Source organism: Oratosquilla oratoria, chromosome 16, assembly GCF_046742065.1.
Source record: "Oratosquilla oratoria isolate Oo_2021 chromosome 16, ASM4674206v1, whole genome shotgun sequence".
NCBI classification, from domain to species: Eukaryota; Metazoa; Arthropoda; class Malacostraca; order Stomatopoda; family Squillidae; genus Oratosquilla; species Oratosquilla oratoria.
This window is the reverse complement of record NC_134792.1, coordinates 3,455,550-3,468,049: the sequence shown is the minus strand read 5'-3', so window position 1 is coordinate 3,468,049 and position 12,500 is coordinate 3,455,550. Positions and strand designations below refer to the sequence as shown.

The following is a 12,500-nucleotide window of genomic DNA, read 5'->3' as shown; positions in this document are numbered from 1 at the left end:
CACTCCTATTCACCAACCCTCCCTCCCTCTCATCTTGGCTCCTCCTGGATGACGGGTCATCCCTGCATCTCGCCCATTGCCCTGGGTCAGAAGCAATGCAGCAAGACACAGCACATCCACAGCAAGGCCGCTTCATTTAATCGGCGACATTCCCTCTCCTTCCTCTTATGGAGAAACATTGAAGACGGGGAGAAATCCCTTCGGGCTGCGTCAAAATATCATTCACACGTAACCACTCCCTAACCATCCCCCCATCCCCCACCCACTCCCTTCCATGCATCACAGTATCATCCATACACAGCCATTCTCCACTCACCCCTATCTTCTGCCTTCTCCCTTCCTTGATCAACACCTCTTTCATCCCATCCATCTATCTTATCCTCGGTCATCCCCTCCTGTTCACTCCATGCACTTCTGCTTTCCACACCTCTTTTACTAATCTTTCCTCACTCATTCTTTCCATGTACCCAAACCATCCCAATACTCTTTCATCAACCCTATCTGCCATCTCTTTTTCCACCCCAGCTCTCCTCCTCACCTCGTTTCTCACTCTATCCAACCTTGTAACCCCTACCATACTTCTAAGACATTAAATATCAAACACATTTAAATTCTTCCTCTTTTCCTCTCTTATGTTCCAAGTCTCTGCCCCATACAATGTTGTTGGCACAATCACTCCTTCATACAATCTCCTCTTAGCATCCATTCCCAAATGCCTATTTCTCATTATACTCTTTAATCCCCCAAAGTACTTACTTGACTCTCTCGATCTACAATCTACCTCCACCTCCACTCCTCCCTTTCCCGCCACATGCGACCCCAAGTACCTAAAGCTATCCACTTCCTCCAGCCTCTCTCCTTTATTACTCATTTCGAAATTGTTGCTATCCTTTGCCCTTGTACATCTCATCACCTTACTTTTACCCATATTTACCTCCAACTTTCTTCTCTCGCACACCTTCCCAAACTCCGTCACTAACTTCCTCAATCCCTCCTCTGATCCTACCACAAGTGCAGTGTCGTCAGAAGACAACAACTGGATTACCTCCCACTTTTCTCCGTTTTCTTTTACCATCTCCAATCCCTTGCCCATTACCCTTGCATTTACCTTCCGCACCAACCCATCTAAGAACATAAACAGACATGGCGACATGACACATCCCTGGTGCAGTCCTCAAACCACTCACTCTCTCCATTTCTAATTCTAACACAGGCTGTGCTACTCTAGTAAAAACTGACTGCCCTTAAAAGCCTTCCTCCTATCCCATATATCTGCAAAACCTCCCACAGTACCTTCCTGTCCACCCTATCATAAGCCTTTTCCAAATCTATAAAAACACAAAAGATATCCTTACCCCATGTTAAAGCTTTCTCACATATCCGTCTTATTTAAAAAAAATCTGATCCACACAACCCCTACCTTTCCTAAACCCACTCTGTTCCTCACCAATTACTCCCTCTGTACCTTTCTTAATCCTCTTAATCAAAACCCTCCCATAAGCCTTCCCAACTACACTCAACAAACTGATCCCTCTGAAAGCTGAAAGTACTACACTTACATTTGTCCCCTATTCCCTTGTTAAGCGGAACTATACAGGGACTCCTCCAGTCCTCTGGCACTCTACTCTCCTTTAGATAAACATTAAACCTCAATAACCAGTCCACCATCGCTGTACCTCCCTTACTTAGACACTTCGCACGACACCAATCTAACCCAGGTGCCTTACTTGTTCTCATCATTTTAATAACCACTTGTACCTCATCTTTTCTTATTTCTCCCCCATTTTCCTCATTCATCATTGTCATTTCCTTAGCGCCTCCCACTGCAACCACCGTTTCCTCCTATCTTCCTCCACATTCAGCAACTCCCTAAACATCTCTGCCCATCCTCCTCTTACCGCTACCTCTTCCGTTGTCATATCTCCATCAGCGCCTTTTACCTTTTCTTCTCTACCTGATTCGCCTTCTCTTCCTCTCTTATTTTTTTACCTCTCACATGTTCCTCTCGTCCTATTTTGCAACCAGTCCATGAATCAGGGCTGTGGAGTCGGAACACAAAACCTTCGACTCCGATTGATTCCGACTCCTCTATTTTTTGGCAACTCCAACTCCGGGTCCTTTTTATGTAATTAAGTGATTATGGCCTACATATGCTCCTAACTTGAGTAGGCCTATATCATTATAACTGGTTTATATAAAAAAATAAAGATATTGTGGCTTTTTATATCATACCTGTTCATTCTTTAATATTACAGACAGAATTTTTAATGGATATAGAAGAAATGATAATAAAAATAAAAATACTATTATGTAAGACTATGAGTTTTTACACATAAATCTTTGCAATAAGAAATAAGTACAGACGAATCATCCCTGCATCTCGCCTACTGCCCTGGGTCAGAAGCAGTGTCGCAAGACAGCACATCCACAGCAAGGCCACTTCATTAAATCGGCGACCCCCTCCCCCCATCTCGGGTCCCCTCATGCAAAAATAGAGATGTGGAATAATCACTTTGGCTGCGTCAAATTATTTTTTCACACATATTCCCTCACCCCCTATCCCCCACTCACCCCCCCTCATGCATCACAGTTTCATCAATATACAACCATACTGCATTCACCCCTATCTTCTGTCTTCTCCCGTCCTTCCTTAACAAACATTCCCCTCTTTCCCAATGCCCCTTTTACCCCCATCCATCTATTTCATCCTTGGTTGCCCCCTCATGTTCGCTCCTTCCACCTCTGCCTTCCACATCTCTTTTACTAATCTTTCTTCACTCATTCCTTCCAAATGTCCAAACCATCCCAATACTTGTTCATTAACCCTATCTCCCAACTCCCTTTCCACCCCGTTCTCCTCCTCACCTCCTCATTTCTCACCCTATCCAGCCTAGTAACCCCTATCATACTTCTCAGGCACATCATCTCAAACACATTCAAACTCTTCCTCTCTTTCTCTCATTTGTTCCATGTTTCTGCCCCGTACAGTGCTATTAGCACAATCGCTCCATACAATTTCCTCTTAATATCCATTCCCAAATGTCTATTTCTCATTACACTTTTTGTTCCCCCAAGGCATTTACTTACTTCTCTCAATCTACATTCTACCTGGTAAGGTGATGAGATGTACAAGGAAAGAAAGTGGTAGCAGACTGGAAGTGAGTATTAAGGGAGAGAGACTGGAGGAAGTAGATATTTTTTAGATACTTGGGTGCACCATACATATTTTTTCATATTATTACTTACTGCACTGTATACTGTTTTCATACCTTACATTCTTATTGCATCAAAATTGCTGACACCAGTACCTATGTGATCATTAGATGCATATTTAGCCTACTTTGAGGCAGATCTTATAAGGCATAATGTACAGGATATGACAGAACATGTTTGATAGTTTTCATACCTTCTTCCTATCCAAATGCATTGAAATTACTGACATCAGTATCTCATGATTTCAATATATATATATATATATATATATATATATATATATATATATATATATATATATATATATATATATATATATATGTATATATATATATATTCTATGATGAAACCAAACATATTCAGGACATTCCAGTTTTCTATAAAGGAATTGTTTCTATTCTTAATATCCTTATTATAATGTTAAAAAGTAGAGAGGGAAAAAAAGAAAAAGGGATAAGGGAAAAGAGATAGTTTATTGTGTTAATCATGATTATCCTACTGTTTGGCAACACTGTAGTGGGAGGAATAGAGTGGTGAAGTGATAGAAAAGATGCATATAGAACTTGACAGGAATATTACAGTTTTCATGACCCTGTGCTAAAACAGAATTCAAAACATGAATTTGTTTATCTACTTTATTAAAAAAGTACACAATAGATATGTTAATCGAAATTATCGGTCTAGGCATTAATTTCAAAGCAGCATTACACAAAGCGGCTTGGGGTTGAGAGGAATGGCCACGAAGATAAGAGGATAAGATTGATTACAATTCATAATATAAGGAATGTGCACTGTATAACTTTACAGACAAAACTAGGGCCACATAAAGTGTAAATTCAACTGGAGTCGGAGTCGGTATTGTTTTACCGACTCAGACTCAGACTCCAGAGGCCCCTCAATTGCTTCCGACTCCGACTCCACGACTCAGACTCCAGATGCCCCTCAATTGCTTCCGACTCCAACTCCACGACTCCGACTCCACAGCCCCGCCGTGAATACACGTTTCTTCTCTTCTGCAACTTTCTTTGCTTCATCATCCCGCCACTCACTACCCTTCCTTCTATTCCCTCCTATATTCCTTATTCCACACACCATCTTTGCACACCTTGTTACTCCCTCCTTGAAACACCTCCACTCCTACCTCTACTCTATCCTTCACCTCCTCCCACTCTTCTCTGAATTTCTTCTTGTAATCCTTCTTTTCATTTAAGCAGTTTACTCTAAGTACCTCCCTTCCTACGTCAGATTATGAAGCAAGGTACGATAATCTGGAGAGTTTATTTATATATATATATATATATATATATATATATATATATATATATATATATATATATATATATATATATATGTAAGCTTCAGATTGAGATACAGAAAATGGCACCAAGTTTCACACAGCCTGAGAGTATAGTGGAATATAGAATAAAACCAAGACCATATTACCTTTTACAGTTGATTACTCACCTTTAGCGAGTTGACTCTGCCTTTCAGCGGCATTATAATATTCAGTGCCAACTCAGGCGGCACCGAGATATGATGCGTGGCAATGGGGGACCCCAAAGGCTGGACCACAGTCACGCGTTCCAGACCATTCTCCTTCCCATGACAGGTCACTTGGTATTCGAAGCCCACCAGCGGTACTAGGCGGTACCTGGCGCACAGAAAGGAGATCTTGGTGATCCCCTGCAGAACCAGATTAGTCCTTTGGGGATAATGCAACGTTTATGGCCTCTGGAGTAAGAGTATTTGGGATTACCTACCACGAGATCAGTGCCACGTGAATTTAGCGCCCCGCCCCCCTCTGCCTAAAGTTACCGGTAAAGTCTGGTTTTGATCAGAATGGAGAATGTGAAATGTGTCACTTTGTTGTGAAGAGGGTTACAACTTTTGCAATTTCCCCAAGATGAATAACACTGCCTGGCGTTAACCAAAATAAAGTTCTTAAAGGGGGTTCAATGATTCCCAGGATTAATTTTTTTTTTTTTTTCATAACAAGGGGTACTAGTTCTGACCTGCCGTTGGGTAATTTTTATTCAGTTTGGGGACTTACTTGATACTAGTACAGTTTTCTTTGTAGTAAACTCTTGAATCTTGGTTTTTGTTAACCAGCATCGCTGCCACCTCCTGAACCTGTTGGAGATTAGTAAAGAAGCTTCGTAAAATGGGGTTAAAGTGACACCCACCAACGAAGGGTGAGTGAGGCTATGAGCCATCCGCGAAGGGTGAGGCTATGAGCCACTCATGAAGGGTGAAGTTATAAGCCACCCACGAAGGGTGAGTGAGGCTATGAGCCATCCGCGAAGGGTGAGTGAAGCTATGAGACACTCATGAAGGGTGAAGCTACGAGCCACCCATGAAGGGTGAGTGAGGCTATGAGACACTCATGAAGGGTGAAGCTACGAGCCACCCATGAAGGGTGAGTGAGGCTATGAGCCATCCGCGAGGGGTGAGCGAGGTTATGAGCCACTCATGAAGGGTGAAGCTATGAGCCAATCACGAAGGGTGAGTGAGGCTTTGACCCACCCATGAACGATGAGTTAGGCTATGAACCATCCGCGAAGGTTGAATGAGGCTATGAGCCGTCCACGAAGGGTGAGTGAGGCTATGAGCCGTCCACGAAGGGTGAGTGAGGCTATGAGCCACTAATGAAGGGTAAAGCTCTGAGCCAATTATGAAGGGTGAAGCTATGAGCCACTCACGAAGGGTTAGTGAGGCTATGAGTCATCCGCGAAGAGTGAGTGAGGCTATGAACCACTAATGAAGGGTGAAACTCTGAGCCACCCACGAAGGGTGAGTGAGGCTATGAGCCATTCACGAAGGGTGAGTGAGGCTATGAGCCATCCGCGAAGAGTGATTGAGGCCATGAGCCACTTATGTAGGGTGAGGCTATGAAGAACCCATGAAGGGAGAGTAAGGCTATGAGATGCTCTGACGTCTGACCCGACTGAGAGTGATGATAATGATGATGATGATAATCCGATTTAACGGTGCACCTTTACATAGGACTTTGTAGCCTGGATTTGAACGAACCATGCCTTTGGTTCAACTCGCCGGTGGCAGGGCTCGAACTGTCGTTACCTCGATCCCCGCAGTACGTAGCGACGCTCTAACCCGCTCGGCCAACGATCTTCCCAGGTGATGACGATGATGGAGATTATTATGACGAAAACAACAACGATGTCAGTTGAAACCTGGAGGTGAGGTTATGATTCGTGGGTTGTTTATGGTACTGTCTGCCTTTTAACAGTTCGGTACCATTTCTTCTGACTGGAAAAATAATCTGGTCGTCCCTAAAAAGGGGGTAAAAGGGACCGGTAGGACCGCAACAACTACTGCAATGTTACACAGCTCAGGGTATCAAGGCAGGTGCTTGACCATTTCTTACTTGGCACGGGTTCGTTTTAATTAGTTAAAGTTCCAGATATCTAAGTAGTCTGAGTTCACGACCGGTAAGTTTACAACTGATCGGATCATAGCGCTTCGTGTTCTCATAGAGCGCCGACGTAAGTTTCAACAGGGCTTTCTTGGAGTTTATGTTAATCTCAAGAAGGCGTTTGACGCGGTGCACTGTGGAGTGCTCCAGTATCTCGTACGGATCCGTGGGGGTTCCTACGAAGATTACTGACCAGATATCTGGTCTATACCCCCCGTGAAGACTGAAGGAGGCATGTGCAGCTACTTTCCTGAAAGGACTTAAGCATTGGGTAGAGTTTTCGTTCAGTGTCATTGCAGAGGATCCATTGACAACACTAAGGTCACCAACATTGTCTTTACCGATTATGATGTAATTCTTGTGGAGTCATTGAGGGTCCTTGAGTCTTTGCACAGGGAATCGAGACCGCTTGGACTCCAGGTTTCCTGGACCAAGATCAAAGTCCATGCGTTTGGGGGCTTAGAAGATGACACAGCTGAATCTGTCCATGCATGTGGCGAGGACATTGAAGTCTCGGAAAGATTTACATATCTTGGTAGCGTAGTACACAACAGTGATGGGGAATGTCAGTAAGTCTTTAGAAAGCATTGACATGGCCCAAAGATCAGATCTTTCAAGTTGCTTGGGTTCCCTGCCTTGCTGTACGGCTACAAGACATGGACACTAAATGCTGACTTGTATATATGAATACACATACATAGGTATAGGTAAACACACACACACACACACACACACACGCACGCATCCATCTGTTTTCCCTTTCATCTCAGCTCCTTGTAGATGAAGGGCACATTCTGCAACACTGTCGTAGCAATGAGAACGTTGGAAGACAAATAAACGAGCAAATACAAAAAAGTGTTTATATTAACTTCGTCCTTGGAGGAGAGGGAGGAGGAGGAGGAGGAGGAGGCCAGACTGTGGTGCGATGGTGACGTCATGGTGTTCATCAGTCCGGTCGAGAACGAAAAACAAAAGCCGATCATTTATATACTTCGCATTTGTTTACTTTTTCATCAACTTTACAGGGTGCGATGCTAGATTCAACACCATAATTTTGAGGGTTAAGAATTATATATAAATAATTTCTATTAATAAGCTGAATTCATGACAGTGTTAGGGAAGTGTGTGTGTAAATGCGTTGTGTATGTGTGTGTAGGGATATTCATAGTTCTTGATGGAGGATAATATTAACAAACTCTCCAATGAAGAGGCCACACTTACTTTCATAAAATCATCTGACGTTAGTCATAATAAAAAGAAAAAGGGCCACCCGGCAAGAAAGAGTGAAAAAAGCGAAAATGTCAAAAAGTATTAAGACCAGTTAGCCTTCTGTAATGCTCTTTTTGTTCAAACAAGACAGTGAACACATTCAACTTTGAAATATACGTCGACTGAGAGAGAACCCATGTGGGTCTTCAAGAAGAGCATCGGTTAAGCGATGACGTCATGTCGCTTCTTTCACTCAACGACGACGACGACGATGACAATAGACAACTACAAACTGCCTGTATTATGTTGTCTTTCTCTTCCTCCTCTTCTTCCTCTTCTTCCCCCTCCTCCTCTTCCTCCGTGCATCTTGGAGGATCTCCCAAACCGCCACAAGCATCTCCATCAAATCTCATCTCCTTAGCCAGAAAAAATATATCAAGTGTGTCACACTGTGTTAACTTCCTTTACCCTGAGAGTCAATTCTTAAAGGGATTTAATTTTGGTGTTTGATCTTTTGAAATAATTAATTTTACCGTTTCATCGAAGGAAAACGTATGCAGGACGCCATTTTATAAAGAAGCCAGCCCGAACTCCTAGTTGCCGTTAAACATTTTTATTCAGCTAAGGACTCCCTCACTCTTGAAACGAAACTTAAAACCCCCAAAAGACAAAAGAGTAAAATATCACTTATTATATAACTTCAGCTACGCCATTTGCTGATAACTTCATTCAGTTAAGAAGGGGTGGAGGGGTGTGGAGGGTGGAGGGGAAGTCCGGACCGAAAGGTTAACACGCGCCCTCCCTCCTTCCCTCCCTCCCCCTCCACCCTTCCCTTCCTCCCTTCATTCTTAATTTCCTTTTTTCTTCTTGCCTTTCCTCCCCTCCCTCCACACCTTCCTTCCCTTATTCTTACCTTCCTCCTTTCTTCCTTCCCTCCTTTCCTCTCTCCCTCCTTCTCTTCCTGACTCATTTCCCTTTCAACCCCTTCTCTCCCTCCTTCCCTCAATTAAATCCTCCTCCCTCCCTCCCTCCCATCCCTCCTTACTCCTCCCTTCCTTACCTTCCTTAATCATTCTTTATCCTCCCTCCTCCTAATTGCTTTCCTCCCTCCCTCCTTCCTTTCTTCCCTCCCATTCATCCTTAACCCTACCCCTCCCTCTTCTTCAATTCCCTCCCGCAACCCTTCTCTTCCCTCTGTCCTCCCTCCCTCCTCCTCCTTCCTCCTCCTCCTACACGTGCGGCTTGGTCAAGGACACACAACCTCACTGAGCTAAAGAGGCAAGGGACGAAGCCTCTCTCTTTTCCTCCTCCTCTCTCTCATTCACAAAATTTTCTTCTCCTCCTTTTCTTCTTCCTGTTCTCTTTACCCTTCTTCTCCTCTTCTTCTTCCTCCTCCTCACCCTCCTCCTCATTTTCCATCTTCCATTCCATTCATCGTCTTATCGTCGTCCTTTTTCTTCTATTTCCATTCACCTATCTTATTCACTTCCCTCTGTTCGATCCTTATAATTTGAAAAAAAAAAATAATAATAGTAATAATAACATCATCGGAAAACTAACAGTAGTGGTAATAGTGGCAAGAGAAATAATAACACTAATAATAGTACTTTAGTAATCCTAATATATAAACACAATATACATACACCAGGAGGCTTTTAACCCCCTTTATAATTGGGTGACCGTACCAAAGCATTCACCCACCATACACCCATCTTTATAACACCGCATTTACAATGACGGGGCAGGGGGGGGGGCGATTCATAGCAAAACACCCACTTCACACACTATCAAGAACCCATTTATCATCCCTCCTATCTCATCACCTCGTAGATAAAAGGTCATCCCTGACCACCATCATACTGTTCCGATACTCTGTTCCAAACTCTCACTAAAGATCCTCACTCGAAGCTGGGTTCATCCCCAGTCTCCCCCTCTTCTTTATTTGGTGACTCCCACCCACCCCCACCCCTATTCATCCACTAAATATAATCTATGAAGTGGATGAGAAGACTATCCTTTTTCGGTTTGTGTCATACTTTCATCCATTCTCAGTCTTACTCCATTCCTTTTTTTTTTTTTGCTAAGATGAGAGGGAGGGTGGAGGGGTTGGAGTGTATTCAGGGATGGAATGGGTGGGAATGATTTTATGCCTTTTCCTTTTTGGCTACCTCCCTTGTAAGGGGGAAAAAAGCCTTGGTATATGTATGTATGCATTCTCTCTTTCCTACTCGACAGACATTCTACTTGCATCCAAAGCAACCTTCGCCCCATCCATATACCTCATTCTTGATCTTCCTCTCGAGGTATCTCCTTTTACCATTTAGTTGTCTTTCCCCGTCCATTCTTTACATTTGCGCAAACTATCTCAGCATTCTTTGATCTACACAACTTCTTTTCCACCCCCCTTCATTCTATCAATTCCTGTAACACATATCATATTTCTTAAACACTTCTTTTTATAAACATTTAAACAATTCCTATCTCGCTCACTTACATTTCAAGTCTCTTGTCCATCCTCTAACACAGATTCATACAACCTTCTCTTTGTATTCATCTCCAAATACTTATTTCTTGTGACACTTTCTATTCTACTCAAACTTTTACTCACTTTATTTTATTATTCACAGCTACATCCACTGCTCCATTCACGCCACATCCAACCCCCGAATAATTGAAACTCATAACTTCCTCAAGACTATCACTCTTATCTAACCTACCACCATCATTCCTTGAATATCTGGCCACTTTAATTTGGCCACATTCATTCGTAAGTTTCTCCTCTCGCAGACTCTTTCACTTTCAGTCATCAACTGTTTCAGTCTCTCCTCAGACTTGGCCACAAGAGCAGTGTCATCTGCAAATAACAACTGGCTCACTCCCCATGTCCTTCCATTTGCACCCACCAGTATCAAATATCTGCCTAGCATTCTTATATTAGCCTCCTTTACCACCCTATCCACACACACGTTGAACAACCATGACGGCATCACACAATCCTGACGCAACCCCATGATCACCTCCGGCCATTCACTCTCTCTATTAGTAACCCTTACATAAACCCAACTAACTGAAAAACTTTCGGCTGCCTTCAATGGGTTTTTCCCTATTTCATACACTTGTAACTCGCTCCACAAAGCTTCTCTGTCTACTATACAACATCTCCAAATACAAGACTAAGAATGCACCTCTATCAATCACTGAATACATAATTTATTCACTCTCTTCCTTTCTTAAATCCACACTGGTCTTCTCCAATTACTCTCGATTTCTTTCTTATCCTCTCAACACACACTTTAGCAATCACACAAAAGACTGAATCCTCTAAAATTACTACATTCATACCTATTTTTTGACTAACATAACACGCACCCCGTCAATACACAGACACCTCCCTCAAATACACATGAAACAATCTCACCAACTGCTCTCATTTTAAGCACTCCTTTGTCAGATATTCTACATGACACCCATCCAATACCGATGCTTCCCCAGCTACCAATGCTATTTGTATCTCCACTTTTGCAATAGCCCTATTATTCTCCTCTCCCATCACAATTTTTTTCCTATCATCACCCATCGTCCAGTCAAAGCTTTCCTGTCCTCCTATACATTTGACAACTTGAAACTCTTTCCATATCCCTATTACAACCTTCTCTTTCAGTAACAACTGTCCCTCTGATCACTTTACCCGCTCATCTCTACCCAACTCGTATCTTTGCTTTTATCACGTTCTTCCAAGTATTTTTCTTTTCAAATTTCTCGGACAAACACCTGTCCCACTTCACATCCGCTATTCTTTTGGCCTTTTGGTTCTTTTCCATCCTCTTTATTCTATGTGTTTTGCTGTTCACTCTTTACAACCATTCCCCGTATGCGCTTTTTCTACGTTCCTCGAAGACGTTTTTTTTTTTTTTTCTAAAAAAAATACCCCGCTTCACATCTGCTCCTCTTTTGGCCTCATTTATCATGTGCTTCTTTTCCTCCCTCTTGTTTGAAACTATTCCCCGTATGCACATCTCTTCTACGCAACCATGCAATTACCTTCTCATTCCACCATTCATGACCCTTCCCCTCTGTTCCCATCCATCCTCCTCATCCTACGAGTACACACCCTTTTTGCACACGAGTACATCTTCCATCCTTGTACTCCTCCCTTTCTTCGTTACATTTTATACCTCTTTCAGATTCATCTGGCATTCACCCTTTCCCGTTCTCAGTCAACACATTTTTAGCACCTCTGCCTCTCTCCCTTCTCTTTTTCCTTTCAATCCTAATATCCATTCCACCAGATGATAATCAAACACTCCACTATTCCCTCACTTAAACACGTTTACATCCAGAACTCCTCCAGTCATCCTTTTGTACTCCACTATATCATCCATTAATCCTCCTTTGATTAACTTCCAACCATCCACCCTCGCCCACGTATATTTGTGTACTTCTTCTAAAACACTGTTTTCTATTATTTCTTCTTCGATACATGTAGAGAATTCCCTCCTGTCACGTTTTCTCGTTCCACCATTTATATATAGTATATATTTTTTCTCGCCGTTCCCACACTCCATGTTCGTATTTTGGACTGTCCAACCTTATGTTCTGTGTATGTCAGCACCTGAGGTCACCCTCCACTGAGATTTTGGTAGGT

The 12,500-nt window shown here is 42.7% G+C and overlaps 1 protein-coding gene across 1 annotated transcript in view; it reads right to left on the bottom strand.

The window, feature by feature from the left end:
* The window catches only part of LOC143033724 (chondroitin sulfate N-acetylgalactosaminyltransferase 1-like), a 69,044-nt gene that overhangs the window by 47,696 nt on the left and 8,848 nt on the right, over window positions 1-12,500 (bottom strand). Inside the window, exons 3-4 of the mRNA XM_076199207.1 lie at window positions 5,264-5,343; window positions 4,678-4,864 (exon numbers count right to left, since the gene is read on the bottom strand). Coding sequence (XP_076055322.1) covers window positions 4,678-4,864; window positions 5,264-5,343 — 267 coding nt within the window. The remainder of the gene's footprint in view (window positions 1-4,677; window positions 4,865-5,263; window positions 5,344-12,500) is intronic.